This window comes from Biomphalaria glabrata, chromosome 1, assembly GCF_947242115.1.
Source record: "Biomphalaria glabrata chromosome 1, xgBioGlab47.1, whole genome shotgun sequence".
In the NCBI taxonomy this organism is placed as follows: Eukaryota; Metazoa; Mollusca; class Gastropoda; family Planorbidae; genus Biomphalaria; species Biomphalaria glabrata.
In genome coordinates, this window is record NC_074711.1 from 81,100,826 (window position 1) to 81,121,910 (window position 21,085).

Here is a 21,085-nt window from a genome sequence, read left to right on the forward strand (position 1 = left end):
TACTCTTGATCGTACAGTATCGTTGACCTATTTGCAAATAGCACCATTCTATTGAATACATTTCATATTTGATGATTATATAAAAACAAAAACTAAATAATTAAATGTATATATATATATATATATATATATATATATATATATATATATATATATATATATATATATATATATATATATATATATATATATATATATATATATATATATATGTGTGTGTGTGTGTGTGTGTGTGTGTATATATATATAAAACTCGCTTATACTGAATGAGATTGCATCAATTATTTTGAATCAGTCATGCCATTAGCCTAATTATTAATGACTGAAAATTTAAACATTTACATGCAAACCAAACAGGTTTGTTGTCCAAAAAGTTAGGTCTATTAGAAGACTCTGCACGTTATAATATCAAACTCTGCGTGATTATTGTCGCGGGTCGCTCTCATCAGCCTAAGTACATTTTCCATATTAATCAGAATTGATTAAATACGATTTATTAATTTAACCAATTGGTTAATTTGTTGGTTGCTTCGTGTGTTGTTATCGACAAGGTATAATTGTGTAAAGTTTCAACTTGATCCGAGAACGGAAAATGGATTTTTTTACTGGACAGACAGACAGACAGAGTGAGTTGTTATAATCTCTGTAACAAACAAAAATCTTTATCAAAAGGAGATAGATGCAAATATGTGAAGCTGCAGTGTTTCTCAACTTATGAGGAGGAACATGCTAACAAGAAGAGGAGTAGACGTTTCTTTTTTCAAGGAACACACATTTTCACGTAGTTTTTAGATCTATTTAAGAGAATAGATAAAGTAAAAAAAGGACACTATTATCAAAATTTAAACTATTCAACAAAGAAACGTCTTTTTATATTCGCACTATGCCTTATTATGCAGCCTTCTGAATGCAATCTAAAACAGATTGAGTCAATTTAAAAAAAAAATACGTCTCCACTAACGCTATTCTATCCGTCTTGTTTACGTCATTTCTCTGAGAGAGAGAGAGAGAGAGAGACTGAAGCAGGCATTATACTGGACGTGACAGTTAGAATATGAAAAAAATTATAGACATACGTGTGCTGCGTGTGTGTTCTGGAGTGTGTGTGTGTGTGTGTGTGTGTCTATGGTGATGGTTGGGGTGGGGGGAGGCTTAGCTATGAATTGTGGATGATGCAAGACATGCGGCATTGTCTTCAAACGTCTTGAGTGGGACAGACGACTCCAGAACGCCAGACGTGTTATTGTAATGAGTTAGATTTGTTCAGAATACCATTTTATATTATTACTAAAGTCTACTACATTGATTTCATTTGATCTCAAGTTAAATTTGTTTATATAGTAATAAAGGTTCTACTTAGTTTTGTTCATAAAGAAGTTATTTAAGTCAATATTTATTAAGTTAAGATATAATAATACGCCTACAGGGTCTGAAAGGGGAACTTTACTTTTTACTTCACTAACAGTCGGTTCAGTTGTCTACCAGAGGTTTGGGGCTACAATCAACGACCGTTGCAAGATTGCGCACTTCAGTATCAACATTTCTACTTCTTTGTAGGAATTGTTTTTACAATTTTCTTCTAACCTGGGCTCTTCTTACTATGATGGGGTGTGCGTTGTCGACGCCATTACATTGTGTTTCTACAATTTCGACGCGGATCCTTGTAGAGGTCAAGGAAGATTTTTTTATTGTGTTTGTTTCTTACATTTATTGTTGTCACAGGGGTTCTCGATTCTCATGTATTACATTATTCGCAAAAGGTGACCTCTTTGTGCATATGGTGTCCCCCCTATTGTTTTCACAGGTGAATTTATAGTTATGTATGTAGAAATGAACAAAAGATTGGTTGTGTATTTTTACATACCTTATAAAGAAAATTTGTTAAAAAGCAGGACTTACACAGAATAACTATATGTATATAAGTAAAATATAAAATGTAAGCAATTTTCTTCTTTATTCAAATATTCTTTTTTTTTTTTTTAGAGATATTTCGTTGTTTTTGTTTTTTTTTATAACCAGAGAAAGTGAAGGTGGTCCTCCTTGATGTCGAGTCTTAAAGCACGATCCTTGTGTTGGCTCCTAGGGTCTAGGGGACAGAACTATGGTTTCTTAGATTCTGATTCAATTTCAGTTCAAAGGATTCCTTTGTCAACTTCTTTTTTTCCCTGTAACGAATTTTTTTTTCTTTTACAAAGGGAAGTAATTCCAACATAACACAAACTCCTCGAAAGACCCGACGACGTCTTTTTTTTTTCTCATTAACTCCCTTGGGTCGGAATAATGATAATATGCCTCTCTTATCTTTTGTCTGAGCATGCAAAATGAACTGCATGTTGATTACTAATACGTAACATACGCCCCACTGGCAGTGTCTTTTAAAATGTTAGAGAAATTAGGGAATCGGCGATAGAAACACATTTTTGTCTCTTTTTTGTTTTCATTTCTAATGTGTGTATATATATATATATATATCTGTAAGTATGTGTATCTATCTATCTATCTATCTATCTATCTATCTATCTATCTATCTATCTATCTATCTATCTATCTATCTATCTATCTATCTATCTATCTATCTATCTGTCTGTCTGTCTGTCTGTCTGTCTGTCTGTCTGTCTATCTATCTATCTATCTATCTGTCTGTCTGTCTATCTGTCTGTCTGTCTGTCTGTCTGTCTGTTTATCTATCTATCTATCTGTCTGTCTATCTGTCTGTCTGTCTGTCTGTCTGTCTGTCTGTCTGTCTGTCTGTCTGTCTATCTATCTATCTATCTGTCTGTCTATCTGTCTGTCTGTCTGTCTGTCTGTCTGTCTGTCTGTCTGTCTGTCTTTCTTTCTAACACAGGGTGGTGCAATGCACTGTTGTACGACCTACCACCGTGGCTGCAGGTATAAAAGCCACTCAGTGGAGGAACTTGTCAAAGGTGGTAAGAAATTACAGTGAGAGGGTGCCTAAAGCTATACATTGCATGTGTCAATGACAGGAAAGACAGTTGGCATTGGTAGAGCTTGTACGTAGATGGACAAAAACATCTCGATTAGCAGCACTCGAAGTGAATAACAATAAAACCAAGAATGTCACATCTTAAATACCTTAAAGTCAATCAATCTCTAGTAAATCAAAGAGAAATCGAGAATGCTATCATATGACAAATCATAATCTTATCTTATCTTATATATTACAGGTATATGGGGGCTGCTTTAGAATGCCTTGCTTTCTTGTAGCTATTTTGTTTCTGTATTTCCGTCATTGGAGTTTTAGTGTATTTCCTAAACATTTGAGGATTTTTGCATTTTTTAAAAAATGATATGTAAGTGCTAAAAAAAATAAATCCTTCAAAAATATATGGAGCTCTATGTGATGAATGGCACAGAGGCACTAACCAGGAGATATAGGCCTACTAGTTAGATGACGACAGGTCGGTAGTGACAGACATACTAGTTAGATGACGACAGGTCGATAGTGACAGACATAAAAAATAATTAAAAAAAAAAGTTTATTCAAAGTGAAATTGTATCAAATAGTTTTGATCAGTCATCTATATAAATTTGGAATAGATCTAGACTATTCTAGACAAACAACAATAAATTTGTGCGATTAGAAATATTTTTACCAAATTGTTTTTGTTTAGCGCTATTTCATGCTTTTAGCATATATATAATATATATGTGTGTGTATGATATGTGTATGTGTGAGTGTGTAGAGAGAGAGAAAAAGAGAGAGATTAAATATTAATAGATAGATAATTGATAAAGAAAAAATTAGATAAGATAGAGATCGTAATTAAGATAGACAGAAAGTATTTTGATTGACAGAGAGAGACAGAGACAGAGAGACAGAGAGAAATGGATAAAGAATGAGTGTGTGAGATGGTGTGAGAGAGAAAGTAGTTGATATAAAAAAGAGATTTAGTGTGTGTGTGTGACAAAGAAAATGTTCATTCAATATGTGTGACAAAGAGAATGTTCATTCACTATGTGTGACAAAGAGAATGTTCATTCAATATGTGTGACAAAGAGAATGTTCATTCACTATGTGTGACAAAGAGAATGTTCATTCAGTGTGTGTGTGTGCGTCAAAGAGAATGTTCATTCAGTTTGTGTGTGTGTGTCAAAGAGAATGTTCTTTCGTAATTCTTATTGTTTAAACTGAATGTCCTCATCTTCTTGTCTTCTCACCACTCTGAGTGGAAAACAAAAAGTTTGCATAGTTGTCAACACCTGACTGTAACAAGTGAGCACTCTAACCTAAACCCAGGACTAACCACTTACCGTTATATTTCTCTTCATACTCAAACTTCTTCACCCCACCAGAAGTATCACGGTCAACAACGTCTCCGCCCATGTGCCCACGGTTAGAACTGGACAGGGGCGAGGAGGCAGATGAAGAGGAGGAGGTAGATATCTTTGAGGAGGATGTGTTGGAGGTCTGCAAGGCAGGGGATCGAGTCGACTCGTGCTTGGAGTAGTAGTATTCTGTGGACAAGACTATCTCGGTCAAATAATTTTTTTTTAAACTGCTGGTGTATAGTTAATACAACTTTGTCATAGGTTTGGTCAACTAATGAAATAAAGCATTAAACGAAAATTTGAAGTGTAATTCTGTTATTGAAGGCACTAACCTATAATTTAAAAAATTTACTATTACTTCTGAGTGTTGTTGATTGGTTTTAAATAAGTTTTTACTTGTGTCACTGTCAATGAGCGTTGCTGTAAGATTTCTTTTTATTAAAAAATATTTTGTGCTACAAGGGGGAAAGTTAAAAAATGTGGATTCTGCAATGCATGCAAATGATCATCTACCTATTAAAAAGCAGACATTATCAACAATTTCTTCATTATGTACAAGAGATACACCAAGACTCACATAAAGAAATCCCCTAACGAAGTTCATTGTTTAGCAATGTTCGTTTGTCATTCAGTCTAGATACCGTCTTTAGGCTACACAAGTTTTAAGACAAGTGGACGTTACATTTTGTTACAAAGTACAAAGTAACTATTAGCAACCTAACCATCACCTAGAAGCAGTGTTCCTTGGTGAAAATAAAAGTACAAAGTAACTATTGGCAACCTAACCATCACCTAGAAGCAGTGTTCCTTGGTGAAAATAAAAGTACAAAGTAACTATTAGCAACCTAACCATCACCTAGAAGCAGTGTTCCTTGGTGAAAATAAAAGTACAAAGTAACTATTGGCAACCTAACCATCACCTAGAAGCAGTGTTCCTTGGTGAAAATAAAAGTACAAAGTAACTATTGGCAACCTAACCATCACCTAGAAGCAGTGTTCCTTGGTGAATATGAAAGGACAAAGTACTAGCCACACAGAATCACAGACTTAAACCCAGTCTAAACGACTTAGAAGGCTTGAACACTGACCTGTAACGTCACAACCTGTGGGCAGTTTAGACCAATAGCGTGTTGCCACGTCACAAGTTAAGACAACATATGGAACTTTGATCTTTACGTTTAAAACGAAATTTTTTTTTGCACTCACAGGCACATTTTTTAGATCTTAAAAACTAAAATCGCTTTTGAAAATCCTGTTTCGCCATTGCCTGGAACATAATGCGAATAGGTTCAACGTCTAATTTTGATCTTCTGCAAGCGAACCCATATATTGTAAAACTAAATAAGTATTTTCTTTTTTTTAATATAATTATTTTTTTAATCTTTTAAAAAAGAAGATTTATAAGAAGGCTTTCAGTATACTGTGTCTTTACTACGGCTTTAGTGGGTCTGTTCTTTTGGGGGATTAAGAAGCTGTTTTGTCCAATGTAACATATATTGGAGATTTTAATACATGGCAGAAAAAAACTATAAATATCAAGAATTAATGGTGTATCTGGTGTACAAAATAAAGGAAGGGCTGAACAGCTTTGCTTTTTAAATAAGTAAATGATAATTTGTGTGCACTTTTTAGCATTGAAAGAGTTAATTTTTAAAGCTCTTCTGTTTCTAGTCCAAAATAATTTCAATACAGAGGGAAGGATTAGACTTTCCCTCTATGACTTAAAACATATCTGAAAACAAATGTGCGACTGACTAGCGCTAATAAAAGATTTCATACCAAAATCATCTTCCTTGCATTAAGACATTGTTAAAATAATAGCTCAATTCTTTTTCATGTAGTTGGCAACAGTGAGGTTCCATTCTGCGTCCTTGACATTGTTGAATTTATCGTGAAAATCTCTAATAGTTTGGTCGTCGTCAAACTAAATTCAACGTGTTCATAGACACATGGAGAGACTGCAAAAAGCGTTCAGTTTTTTTTTGTGTGTGTTTAAAAACTATGTAGCCTATGTATAATATATGCACATACATAATGAACATAAAAACAAATGTTAGACAAGTTAGTTAATAAGCAGTAGTTATTAGTTCGCAACTGTTGTCATAACCTTGGTTAGAGACTGGGAGTAACCAAACAAGTGAGTACTTATCCTGTGCGGTAAGCTCTGTTTTGGTTGTCCCAGTGCCTTAGAAAATTATGTCATAGCTTCATGATTAATATTGGATTTGAACCCCAGACATTCGCAGCATGCTCCTAAGATCATGTATGGTGGGAAGCGTGGTCGAGAGGCCAAGTGCGCTTGAACTTGGCTTGGTTTGGCTACCTAGAAGGTACACCCGGTTCGACACCCGACTTGGGCAGAGTTGTGTTTACTGAGCGCCTAAAGGCAACACGGAAAACCAACTCCTAGATACCACCTTCCCCCCCCCCCTCCCACTGGTCCACAAATGAGATTGGACCAAAAGCGCTATAAGCATGCTATAAGCATGAAAGTAGCGCTATATAAAAAGCTGTAATAATAATATTTGCTTTTTTTTTTTCTCCATATTCTGTTGGCGTTCCTTAAAAACAAAATGGCACTTACCAGAAAAGAGATTGTTACTGTAGGCGTTGTCTCGCCCTCCGTTTACCCGCGTCCCTTCGATGCCATCGCCCTCTCCGGCTGAGAGGATAGTTCTGCCCATGCTGTCTCCCACGTGGCCCCCTCCCCCGCTGTGGCGTTCGCTCAGTAGGTAGCCATTTCCTGCGTACGGGTAGCCATCGGCTGTGGGCGGCAGAGGCGGTTGGCTGGAGATGGGGTGGTGTGGTGCTCCGTGATGAGGTGGAGAAGACTGCACCAGGGCGTGAGCAGCTGAGGGCGCCAGAAGCCCATTGATGGTATAGCTGCCTCTGTTGTCACTCATCGACCTGGGTAAAAAAAAATTAATTAATTAAAAAGCAAATCTAGATTATTGGCAGCTATTAGTAACTAGGGTAGCAAAGGATTGGACTTTTACACCCTAAAAATACTTGAAAATTGAGTTTAAGTCTTAACAGCGAGATGTTGATCACATCAAAAACACATCACCAGTTTGATAACAACAAGGGAAACTAATTCTTTAGTATTCACACATATGGTTAAATATGTCGGGTTTTGTCCCCTTAAATAATTGTACGGTATTTTTCCCGCACCCATTCTCGGATCAAGTTGAAAGCTTAAACAATTATTTCTTGTACCTAAAAAAACAAAAACAACATGAATCAATAAAAAAATTTACCAAAGATTATTAATTATTTTGTTTCATACCGAAAAAGGGAAACAAATTTCTATATTATTGAGAGATAAAGTTGTAAGTGTTTTTTTTTTTATATATATTTTGTTTGTTCTAGTTCATAATGACGTTGAATTTCTCTGTACTGACATTTTCTAGCGCTTCTCTAGAGGAGACACGTTCTGTAACAAAACCATTCAATGCTACAAGGACGGGAGGGGATGAAGTGGGGGACCAATAAATACAGAAGCTTTTAATGTATAGCACTTATTAGTTATTCGGTCATTACTTTTTTTCTTTCTACTTAGAGATATTTCAAATGATCTTTATGAAAACATGCTTAGGACTATCAAGTACTAAGTTGTTGATTGTGAAAGCTCCATCGAAAAGGTTTCCAGAGTCCAGAGATGAATTGTTTGGAGTCTTTTTTTTTTCCTTGTTAATGTGCACATTCCATTTTTTTTGTTTTTCAGTCAGTTGTCTTTATTTGTGTAACGTCTTTTGAGGAAAAAAAAAGACCCATTTATTGTTTGTTTTATTAGAAGTCAATACAGAACAATGACTTATCCATTTATTTCAATCACTGTCTCTCTCTCACTCTCACACACATACACACACACACAAACATACACACACACAGACAGACAGACAGACAGACAGAGAGATAGACAGACAGAGAGACAGACAGACAGAGAGACAGACAGACAGACAGAGGAAACTTGCTCGAGGGCAGGGGAAGGAATGCAGACCAAAAATCTTATGTCTATTAAGTAAACTAAATGTAACATATCAAGTTGGCATCCAACTGATTACACTTTTTACTAAACGATTGCTTCTTTCACTTTTAATTACATTTTCCAAATACATTTTACCCCCCCCCCACCAATTCTCTTTTGATCGCTCCACCCCCTTTTTTTTTTACTTTCCCTATTTTTAATTCTGGATGTGTGGACTATGCTACCTGGGTCTAGACCAGGCATCTCAAACTCGTTAAGGGGTAAGGGCCACTTAAAAAGTTACAATGACCTGAGAGGCCCCAACCAAAAAAACAGTTGCAAAACAGCCTACTAGTTTTATGTAAATTAAAACAATACAATAGAATACAATAATTAATGTCCCTTAGTTAGCTAAATTTGTAGTAGCCTACGGTTTGGTAATTAAAAATTACTTTGATTACGTATTATCTTCTTTGTCCTGATGCTTGACATCTTTTCTGGGACACAAATATATTAATGTCACGTTGAAGTTTGTTTGTCACTGACACTTTTCATCACTGATGACAAATGTTGATCAGATAATCTCGAACAGTGAGGTGCTTTTGTAGCCTTCACTATGGAAAAAAAATGCTCACAGAGATAAGTGCTTGCAAACACTTCTGGTTTTTCAAGAATTCTGGCTGCAAATTTTCGCAATTCAACGTACCGTTCAGGTAAAAAAATATAAAATTTTGGCTCAAAGAATCTGACTGCTATTCAATCAGCAGTTATCAGCAGCTTTTTTAGGAGCAAATGAAAATGGAGATACAGACAACGAAAATTCTTGCTCGTATGAAACGAAGTCACGAAAACGGTCATCAAAAGCATCTAATAACGATTGCAGGTGTGGGATATATTTACCAAATGTTGTAGCCGTATTTAATAAATCTTTTTATTTCCTGACGCCTTGAGAACTGAACAAAATTTTCTCTTCCCATTTGGTATATCCACAGTTATAATTTTGCTTGAAAGCACTTGACATCATCACACGCAGTTGTGACAATTTTGACTTTATTTTGAAGTTTCAAATTCAAGTCATGCAGGTGACCAGTGAGATCAACTGCAATGCTAAATCCTGAACCCATTCTTCAGTCTGGAAATGTTCAACAGGTTCAACTTTCATGTTCAGAAACTATACAATTTCCTCACGCAGTACAAAAATCTTTTCAATACTTTATGTCAGGAGAGCCAGCGGCGATGATTTAAGCCACGGGCAGAATAAAATTGACAGCGACCTAAACCGGTCTTATGAAATGTTGGAATTGTAATTTTTTTGCACATAATGGTAAATGATGCACTGAAAATGAGAAATTTTAAAATGAGCATCAGTCTCTCTTAGTTTTGTAAGCAGCACCATTTCATTTCATTGTGGTTGGTGCGCCATCCGTTGTTAGACTAACTATCTTTACCAATGGTAAATTATACAGCAATATCACCTCCTGTCTCAAAAACATCCTCGCTTGTTGTGGTGTTATATATAGAACAGAGCTCAAGTAGTTCCTCGTGTATCTCAAAATTCTTGCCTTATGAATATAGCCAACTGTGCTACACCCGTTATATCGAGAGCCAACTGTGCTACACCCGTTATATCGAGAGCCAACTGTGCTACACCCGTTATATCGAGAGCCAACTGTGCTACACCCGTTATATCGAGAGCCAACTGTGCTACACCCGTTATATCGAGAGCCAACTGTGCTACACCCGTTATATCGAGAGCCAACTGTGCTACACCCGTTATACCGAGAGCCAACTGTGCTACACCCGTTATATCGAGAGCCAACTGTGCTACACCCGTTATATCGAGAGCCAACTGTGCTACACCCGTTATACCGAGAGCCAACTGTGCTACACCCGTTATATCGAGAGCCAACTGTGCTACACCCGTTATATCGAGAGCCAACTGTGCTACACCCGTTATATCGAGAGCCAACTGTGCTACACCCGTTATACCAAGAGCCAACTGTGCTACACCCGTTATATCGAGAGCCAACTGTGCTACACCCGTTATATCGAGAGCCAACTGTGCTACAACCGTTATATCAAGAGCCAACTGTGCTACACCCGTTATACCGAGAGCCAACTGTGCTACACCCGTTATATCGAGAGCCAACTGTGCTACACCCGTTATATCGAGAGCCAACTGTGCTACACCCGTTATATCGAGAGCCAACTGTGCTACACCCGTTATACCGAGAGCCAACTGTGCTACACCCGTTATATCGAGAGCCAACTGTGCTACACCCGTTATATCGAGAGCCAACTGTGCTACACCCGTTATACCGAGAGCCAACTGTGCTACACCCGTTATACCGAGAGCCAACTGTGCTACACCCGTTATATCGAGAGCCAACTGTGCTACACCCGTTATATCGAGAGCCAACTGTGCTACACCCGTTATATCGAGAGCCAACTGTGCTACACCCGTTATACCGAGAGCCAACTGTGCTACACCCGTTATATCGAGAGCCAACTGTGCTACACCCGTTATATCGAGAGCCAACTGTGCTACACCCGTTATACCGAGAGCCAACTGTGCTACACCCGTTATACCGAGAGCCAACTGTGCTACACCCGTTATATCGAGAGCCAACTGTGCTACACCCGTTATATCGAGAGCCAACTGTGCTACACCCGTTATATCGAGAGCCAACTGTGCTACACCCGTTATATCGAGAGCCAACTGTGCTACACCCGTTATACCGAGAGCCAACTGTGCTACACCCGTTATATCGAGAGCCAACTGTGCTACACCCGTTATATCGAGAGCCAACTGTGCTACACCCGTTATATCGAGAGCCAAATGAAAATAATTCTAAACCAACTATTTTGTTTTTTAATTGTTCACGCAAGCTGACTGACATGTCATTTATTCTATCTGCCACAGTGTTCCTGGTTAACGCTATTTCTTTGAATGCTTTCGTCTTTTCTGGACAAATTATTCAGAAGCTTTAATAACTCACTCCGTAATAAAATTCCCTTCACTAATGCATGCGGCCCCCAAACGCCATGTTTGACATGCCTGGTCTAGATCTAGTATTGACGCCATGTTTGACATGCCTGGTCTAGATCTAGTATTGACGCCATGTTTGACATGCCTGGTCTAGATCTAGTATTGACGCCATGTTTGACATGCCTGGTCTAGATCTAGTATTGACGCCATGTTTGACATGCCTGGTCTAGATCTAGTATTGACACCATGTTTGACATGCCAGACACCAAGCCTTTCCTCGTGGATAAGAATAAAAATATTTTTTTTTCTTGACAAATGCAATGGTAACAAATCGTTTGTGAAATCTTTTCAAAGGAACTCTAAAGGTTTACAAATGCGGCATGTCACATTCAACGGAAGTCTATACTTTTTTGAGAAACTTATATGAACCCTCTCTGTCTGTCTGTTAAAAAGTGTTAACACATTATTTCTCCCTATATATATGTAATCGCTTCTATCGTTACATTTAGCAACATAAAGTTATGCGACTCACACCGGTGGTACATTATCGAAGAGCACAGAATGGAAATCTTCTAGCATTGACACAAATATGGCATACCTGCAGGTCCAGACTCCGGAGTTCTGGTTAACAAGATAGTTTAAAGACTTTATTTCAAAATACTATGTAAGTTAGAAATATTTAGTGACAGGATCACTCAAACTAGCATGTTTTAACTCAGAGAGCATATTGATTATTTTCTCAATCTGTTCAGAAGCTAGATTTAATGCCCGGAGTTGTGTTACTTTCAATGAATGCCTCTTTGACATTTCGCAGAGAATCCGATAAATACAATATTAAGTACAATATTTCATGAAAAGTATCTGCACTCACCTGTCTGACAGACATCCCTGCTCATGATTCTCGTACCTTGATCTCTGTGTACTTCCTGGTTCGTCCATCTGTCCGCACAAAGGAAAATAATAACTGGAGCCTACGTCCGAATGATCCAGAAAGCCAATATCGTCTGCCGTCAAAAGGGCGTTGAAGTGTCCCTCCATAATTTGGAATCAAGCCTTTATCTTCGCTTCTTAAATGTAATTTGCCGAATTCTCGTCTCCTTCAACACAGGCTCGGAACTTAATATTCTCCCGGACCAGGACCTTGAGAGGCTTCACAACAAAATAGCCAACACCCATTCCATCCAATCAAATTGCATTAAAAACGTGTGACGCTCAAGTCGTCTGCTGGCGAAATGGCGGCACGAACATCTGATGAAGATTTCTTTTTTGGGTCTTTTTGTTGTTTTTCGTTTATTGTGAGACAATGAAAAACTATTTAAAGATTTTTTTTTTGGTGTTTCTTGTAGTAGAGAGTGCCATTTGTTTTTTTCTAAAAAGAATAAAATAATTTAATAGATGGTAATAGGGTTAAAAACCAAACACTTCAAGACTTTTTGGTAAAGGTTAGTGCCAAAGGTTAGGGCCAAGGGTCGCGATTGAAAGTGTCTTGATTTAATTAGTATTGATTTAATTGTGGCCGAAATTCAATTTTCACTTATTTCATTTCATGACGTCAGAGGGTGGGCTCTCTACTTCCGTTCCGTAGATTTCTATTGTCCACTATCGATAATAAGGAAGTCAAAAGTTTGGAGCTTGTTTTTGAACAAATTATACCAATAGAAACTTTTATTCATGCAAATTTCTATTGACTAAAGGTATCGTTAACCTACTTATCTAGTCTGTAATTTGCTAGGTCTAATTCATACAAGCTTTCCTTGTTCCGTAGTCCCATTACATGATAAGTGCATGGAAGGGGCTTAAAAACAAATCTGGAAAACCAAATGACTTAGCAGAGTTTAAGTCTGTAATTAACTTGCACAAAATTGACTAATGAATACATGTAAGATGTAATTATCTTCTGTTTTGAAGAAACGTCGGTAATTTATAAGATAAGATAATAATATACAAAGATTTGCTGCTTCAGGAGTGAGCAACTCTATACAAAATATAAGACATACTTATTGGTCATGAGCTCTCAATCATTAACAAACAAACAAAGAAGACAAACAATTCACCCAAACTCGGCTTATGATTAAAACGTCCGATGTTGTTGTTGCATTATCGAGGCATGAAAACAAATTGTGTTAAAGCTCGGAGAATCGGACAGTGGGTGTAAAAGTTTAAGAAAATAAGTGACTTAGAGACAGTAGAACTAGTCATGTGACACACAATTATGAAGTTTTGGGTAGAACGCAAAAAAAAAAAACCAACAACAACAAAAAAAAAAAAAACAACAAATATGCTCTAGGCTTTGTTATGCAAAGACAAATTAATTTTCTAATACAAAATCTTAATTTTTCACTTATTATCATTATTCTTACCCTGACTGGGCCCCGCGCAGTCCCTTTCGCATAGGGCCCCGCAAATGTTAGGGCCGGCCCTGTATTACAGTTGGTGGAAAGGTTCAGCGCTTCTTATTCAACCAAGGAGCTCAGGTTTCGATGGAAATATTAAAATGATGTGATAGTGTGATGAAGAATCTGAGATAGACGCACCTTGAGAAGGAAAAAAAACCACCCGCATCCCAGCCCGCCGCACCCAATCCCTGCCGTCCTAGGATGTTCTGATATTCCTTCCTTAAAGAAAAAAAAACGTATTAAACACACGGTTACAAAGACAGTTTGTGTGAATTTTTTCACACAAACTCTAATCGGCCTCCGAATTGGTCCACCAAGGCAGGTTAAAAAAAAAGGCAAGTTTCAATAAGTTCAGAAAGAATATCAGAATGAAATTCTATCAAGGGAAAATGACAGAGAAGAATGGCAAAAAGATGGTTCACAGGTCTTGTGTGGTGCCCCAATGGTCCAGCAAACAGAAAGGTGAAAGTGAAGGTGAAGGTGAAGTTGGATAAGAACCTGGTCTAACTGATGTCTTATAATGATTATCTAATTGATCTAATTGTTTTGTAAAGGGTCAGTCTCTTATTCAAAGCCTCAAGAAAAAAAAAAACATTTACGGAAGAAAAAAAATTCCTTTAGTTAAGTGTTCTATGGTTGTGTATACCCTTACTGCAGTTCACGCGATAATATGAAAAACTGCTTATTAATTGTTTTTTTAAATTAATACCGTAAATAGTCATCTCCCTTACTAAATAGCCTTTGCATAGCAGCTCTTGCATCGTTTTAGGATGAATGCAAAACAAATTGAACTGATCATTATTATTGTCCGAAAAGTGAGACGTAATGAAGAAAGTGAATACATGTAGTTTTAAAAATGGTGTATTTTATGAAAAAAGAATGCTTGCATAGTTTATTTTAAAAATTAAAATTTTCATTTTCAGAAAAGAAAAAAGTAGCCGTTGCATCAGAACTTTGAATGGTCTAAAATATCATGATGTCGGATTTTCAATATCTTTTTTAGTTTATGAGATCTAAACGGGACGGACGGACTGACAGACAGACCACAAAAAAAAAACTGATAGCGTCTATTTTCAGGGGCAGCTAAAAATTCATGTAAAAACAGAAAAAGAAGACATAAAAAACTCATCCATGGTGAATCGAGAAGCTGAGGGCCGTCCACCTGATTTTTGTGTGTGTATGTGTGTGGAGAAATTAACCTATTTGAAAACAAGGTTACAAAGACAGTTTGTGTGGAAACACAAACTCAAAATCGGCCCCCCGAAGTGGTCCACCGAGAGTCTTCACCAGGATTTGAACACGGGACTTATGGTTCCATTTGCTTTACCCCTCAGCCACAGCAACTTCATATATTTATTTAGAGCACACTTATATTTTTAAAATAATAATTATTAACCTTATCCATACATTCAAAATTAATAACATGTTAATGTAATGAAGAGAAACTAAAAAAGATTTATTCTTCTAACAAAATTAGATAAATTGGCAACACGAAAAAAAATAATTCTTGACCTACTTTAAGCTACAATTGTGTACAAATCACAAGACTGTTCTGCTCGCAAATAAAAATTAATATCTCCATTGTCATTTGTCATACAAACTAGACATAGATCTAGCTAGATCTAGACCTAGTTTTAGAATTTAGAACTAGATATAGAATCTTGATATAGAATAAACTATATCTAGACTAGAACTCGTATGAATTTACACGTTTAGTATTGCGACCACTACACCTATGCCTATGTTATGATCATAAATAGTAGGCCTTTTGTTACAGTGTAATGGTGTTTTATGCTGTTCTTATCCGATTCATTTCTTAATGTGATACTACTGTTTACATAATAAATAAATCTACACCCCTAAGCTGTCAGAAGATAAGTTATTGCCTTAATAATTAAAATTTTGTTCAAATTATCAATACATTTGTAATATATGTATATTATAAATATATCTAGATCTGGGCTCTATTTAGTCTTACTTAGACTGTCAAGTGTAGGCCCCTATAATGAGGATTGTTAATTATGATCTAGGTTCACAGTCAGCAATAAACAAACAACAACCATTAGTGTCATGGCGGAGAATGATACTTTATTATATTGAACGCGTGCACCTTTGCGCACCATATCAATATCCCCTTTTCTTTAAAAAAAAATAAAAAAAAATAAAACATTTCGGGGAGTATCATAGAAAAAAAATAAAACAACAACAACATAAACAACTAAACGTAACATACATGTATACGCTTCAATCAATATGAAACATATCACGTTTAAAAATCAACATTCAATAGTTCATTAAGACACATAGTCATTGAATCTTGTCGGTTTCTTCAACTGATCCCTTGGTCGCAGGGAATGATGAGTTGATGAGTGGCGAACGTGTTGATCCTGAGTTCTATTGTCCTGTATGTTGTTATCAGTATCGGGAAATATATCTTCTTCTGTTTCTCTGTTCGGGTTAATATGCACTCTGTTTCTTTGGTACACTGCATCATTGTCACCTCGAATAATGTAAGTTCTCTGATTGACTTGAGACTGGATTCTTCCACGTCTCCATGTAGGGTCATTAGGAGATTGGAAATAGACCATCTGTCCAGTTTTCAGCTGACTTAAATTTCTTGACCTCTTATCATAAGATGTTTTTACACTCATCTGACGTTTTTCTTTCCTTCTCATAATGTTCTCTTGACATGTAGAAATCTTAATGTTACTCCTTTTGTTTGGTATCAGTGTTCGAGTCATCCGACCAAAAAACATCTGAACTGGGCTTAGATTTGTGTCTTGCCTTGGAGTATTTCTAAATTCCAGAAGAGCTTCATAAGCATCTGACTTTGATTCTCTAGATTTCTTCATTATGTTCTTCAAAATTTTAACTGCTGACTCAGCTTTTCCATTGGATTGATGGTGTCCTGGAGAAGATTTCAAATGAGTCACTCCCCATTCCATCATAAATTTGGAAAAATATTCCGATCTGAACTGAGGTCCGCTATCAGATATACAGACTTTGGGCACCCCATATCTTGCAAATAAAACTTTCAGTTTCTTTATAATTGCGTGTGTTGTTGTCAACTGCATGTTTTCTACCTCTATGAAATTTGAATAATAGTCCACTATGGCTAGATATTGTTGGTCACACATTTGAAATAAATCAATTCCAATCTTGTCCCACGGATTAGAACCTATTTCGTGATGTATTAATTCTTCTCTCTGGTTTGCTGGTTTATTTTTCTGACAAATGTAGCATGAGTTGGCTATTTCCTGTATTCGAGCTGATAATCCAGGCCAGAAAACTGTTTCTTTTGCTCTTCTTTTCATTGAGTCTACTCCCAAATGTGCTGCATGGAGTTTTTCTTCTATTTCCTTGCGAAGTGATATCGGTATTATTATTTGTTCTCCTTTCAACAGGAGTCCGTCTTCGTATGTTAACATGTCTCTTAGTGAAAAATATTGTTTGAGTTCAGGTGAACTATTATGTTTGTCTGGCCATCCATTTAGGATATACTGAATAAGTGTTTGCATTGTTCTATCTTTCTCTGTCTCGATTCTGACTTTCTCCAGCACTGCATCTGGTATTGCTGTGACAAGTCAAAAACTCGCTGTCAGAGTCACTCAAAATTTTCACAGCATTAATTATTATTATTTATTATTTATTTATTTTATTTCAATTATTTCCCCATCCTACCTCCAATTTCTTCACCCGCCCCACCTTTTCCTCTCTACCAGGCTAGACTTAGTCTACCACCTTGGAGAAAACTAGGCCAGTCCTTTCCTTTATCTGCCCTTGATCGGGGAAAGGTAAACACACAATCTCTTTTGTCTTGCCCGCCGGATGTCTGAAGGACGGTCGCGGTTGACACCACCTTGGTTTGAATGCAAGCTAATCCCTCTCCCCCCCCCTTCTCTCACGTCTCTCTTTGATCTAAGAGATTACCCTGGTCAACACACCGCGTGATATTCCAAGGTGCGGCTCCCACCTCGAGTCAAATCCACCCACGCCTAAGATAATTCTTAGCCTAGGACATTTCCTGTGTCCGCCCACATCTTCCAGGCCTTTGTATATAAGGTAAATTAAATCAGGCTAGACTCTCTTTCACTTCTCATTCGAGCTGAGCTATCGAGTCTGGACTATATCATTTATTCTCCCTCCTAGAGGAATACCTGGTGGTAAGCCGAACTTAATCACAAGTTCCATCTTAATTACTCTGTGTATATTTCCTTTGGATATCATTATGTGTAATTTGCTTAGTTCATTTATATTTAATTAGTGCATTGTGTATTTCTCACTGGCGTAAGTAGAAAACATGAACATGGCTAATGTATATTTTATGTATTGCATTAATCTATTAATGCTACGTTGCTCAATTGATCGTTGATGCAACCATGTATATATTTGTACATCTTATGTTATTTCCTTTATCTCGGTTGACCGCCTTGATAATTTTACTAGCGCACTAATACTGCGTCTAGAAAAGAGTTATGAATTATCTCCCCTTTACTAATTTTACTCTTATGAGAGTTACGCCGCTTGAACGGACACACTCTCCATTCAAGCGCACTCCATTGTTCTCGATCGACGGTCATATGTAAACATACCGTCAGAATCGCTGACCACCGCCTAATTCACCCCCCCTTTTTTTTCTTTCTCTATCCACCTGTGTTGTTTATTTGAGACTGTTATTTCCCCTTCTATGTACATTTTATATTATTACTTTCCCTTTTATGTACCTTTTTATATTGCTACTATCAGCCATCTATTTTCCAAATCCCATTTGTCATCATCTTTCCTTTGTGCTCTAAAGCAATTTTACCAATCTGACGAATGCACCTCAGTCGAGGGCATCGATAAGATGTATGAGAGACATGTCCTAACTTGTCTTTATTTATCCGCAGCCTCCCTCAGGTGTCTGCCTATTTATCTACTGGATTAATCACCTATTTAGTTGATATCAAGAATCACCTACTATCTTTGTGCTTAGTGCTATTCAGCACTGCACTAGCTCACTGACCTGCCTATTTATTCATTGGATCAACGATCTATTTACCTGCATTTGTGCTTAGTGCTATTCAGCACTGCACTTGCCTACTGAGATCTACTCAACTCTACCACTTGGCGCTATCGGCATTGCCCGCCTATTCGACAGCCCACCTGTCAACCTATTAGGTGCGACGTCCCTATAGACCAGATCTGTGTGAGACGTCATAGCTACGCCAAACCCTCTGCAACTCACTGGACTTATCCTGTCACTACGCTGCCCACGGCAGATCCGCTCTGCCCGCAGTGACCTTGTGCCCACGGTAGCCGGCCACCCGCCCTACTGTGCCCACTACAGATATTAGATTTTTGGGTTTGAAACTCCACAAGAACTATATCACCGGCGTCCCTCTATCCGCTAGAGCGCCACCTCCAGCTGCAGAACCTCAAGCCAGGACACGGCCAGCTGCGACATCAACAGGAAAATCAGCTAAGTCAGAGGACAAAGTGACATACTCTCTTATTAGGTGCAAGAGTGATGATTAAACATAGAATATACTAGAGATAGATGCAAACCCTCCCCCTTTTTATTCTTATATGTATATTTATGTAAATAAATATTCTTCATTTTTAACTTTTGTATCTATCTTTCATTGCTTTGTCTCGTTGCGTGTCTGCTCCCGATTCATATGCTGATAGGTTGGTGTGTGATAGCTTTAAAAATAATCATCCCCTAGACATTAAACGCGCCAAACACACATCACATTTCCCCACCTGTCACAATTGCCAGTCCGACTGTATTGACACAAACATCAGGGATATCACTCTTTTCCTCTGATGGGTCTCTACTCAAAGTATCAGCTATGAACAAATTTTTGCCTTTGACATATTGAAACTGGTTATCGTAACGATAAAGACGCATCATTAGACTTTGTAGCCTTCTCGGAGCAGAACTGAGTGGTTTTTGAAGGATGTTTTCCAGTGGTTTATGGTCATTCTGAACTATAACTGTCCTGCCATACGTATACTGGTCAAAACGTTCCAAACCAACAACCACTGCTAACAATTCTTTTTCAATCTGTGCCCATCTTTTCTGAGTATCAGTTAATGATCTAGAAGCATATGCTATTGGACTGCCATCTTGTAATAACGCTGCTCCTAACCCATTTTGGCTACTATCTGCTTGTAATGTAAGCTCTTTGTTAGGGTCAAAATATATCAATGTGCCATGAGTCGATATTTTCTGTTTTATCTTGTTGAAAGCTCGTGTGCATTGATCAGACCAAACAAATGGTGTGTTCTTTCTGATCAACTCTGTTATGGGCTGTAAATCTGTCGACAAGTCTGGAACAAATCTTGCAAGATATTGAACCATGCCACAGAATCTTCGGACTGATGAAATATCTTTTGGAGCATTCAAACTCAAAATCGCAGATACTTTGTTCGGGTCTGGTTTTATTCCTGCTTCTGTAATAATATGACCCAAAAAATTAATCTCAGCTGTTCTAAAAACAGACTTTTCATGGTTCAGTTTAAGCTTCTTTTCTTGACATCTCTTCATCAGCTCTCTTAGGTTAATATCATGATTTCTGAGTGCTTCTTCTTTCGTTCTTCCTCTTCCTACCACTATAATATCATCAACGTAATTGAAACAGCCTTTCAGTCCTTCTAGTGCTAGATTTAATCGTCTCTGAAAAATTTCTGAACTCACTTTCAGTCCAAATGGTAATCGTTTCCATTTGTATCTACCAAAAGGGGTTATCATTGCTGTCAAATTAGATGACGCTGTGTCTAGTCTGACATGCCAGAAAGCTTCTTGCACATCCAATTTGCTGAATATTTTGGCATCGTTCAAATCTGCCAATATGTCATCTAAAGTAGCAAGATTATAGAATTCCCTTAGTAAAACTTTATTCAGGGCTTGTGGATCTATGCAGATCCTAATTTTTCCATTAGCTTTTTCCACAATTGCCATCTGACTCACCCACTCTGTAGGCTCTATCACTGGTTCTATGATTCCTCTCTGCACTAGGGTCTTTAACTCCTCCTTAACTCTTTCTTGTAAAGCAATAGGGATCTTTCTACACGGCAGAACCTTGGGCTTAATGCTGCTATCAATCTTTAAAGACACTTCTCCTAAGTCACCCAAATCACCAGTAAACTTTGGACTATAGTCTTCTTCTTGGTTATTCACTACTGATGCTATGGACCTATCTTTATTGACTTTGATTAACTTCATTCTTGTTAAAGTTTCATGACCTAGAAGGCATGCTAGATTATTTGGTACAACTATATATTCCACCTCAAATGTTTCGTTAGTTTTCTCATTTCTCGTCGTTAGAGTGGCTTTCCCTATGGGTCTCATTTCAGTCTTATTCCACATTAGTAATCTTTGCGTTGCCTTTTCTATCTGATTCTTATTTACGTATTTTTCCTGGATGGTATTTACATCAGCTCCACTATCCATTTGAA

The 21,085-nt window shown here is 37.3% G+C and overlaps 1 protein-coding gene across 1 annotated transcript in view; it reads right to left on the reverse strand.

The window, feature by feature from the left end:
* Window positions 1–17,211, reverse strand: part of LOC106075071 (pituitary homeobox 1-like) — a 30,772-nt gene extending 13,561 nt beyond the window's left edge. The window contains exons 1-4 of the mRNA XM_056018035.1: window positions 15,621–17,211; window positions 12,118–12,615; window positions 6,875–7,197; window positions 4,273–4,476 (exon numbers count right to left, since the gene is read on the reverse strand). Of these exons, the coding sequence (XP_055874010.1) occupies window positions 4,273–4,476; window positions 6,875–7,197; window positions 12,118–12,284 (694 nt within the window). The 5' untranslated portion in view covers window positions 12,285–12,615; window positions 15,621–17,211. The remainder of the gene's footprint in view (window positions 1–4,272; window positions 4,477–6,874; window positions 7,198–12,117; window positions 12,616–15,620) is intronic.
* Between the last annotated feature and the right edge of the window lie 3,874 nt (window positions 17,212–21,085).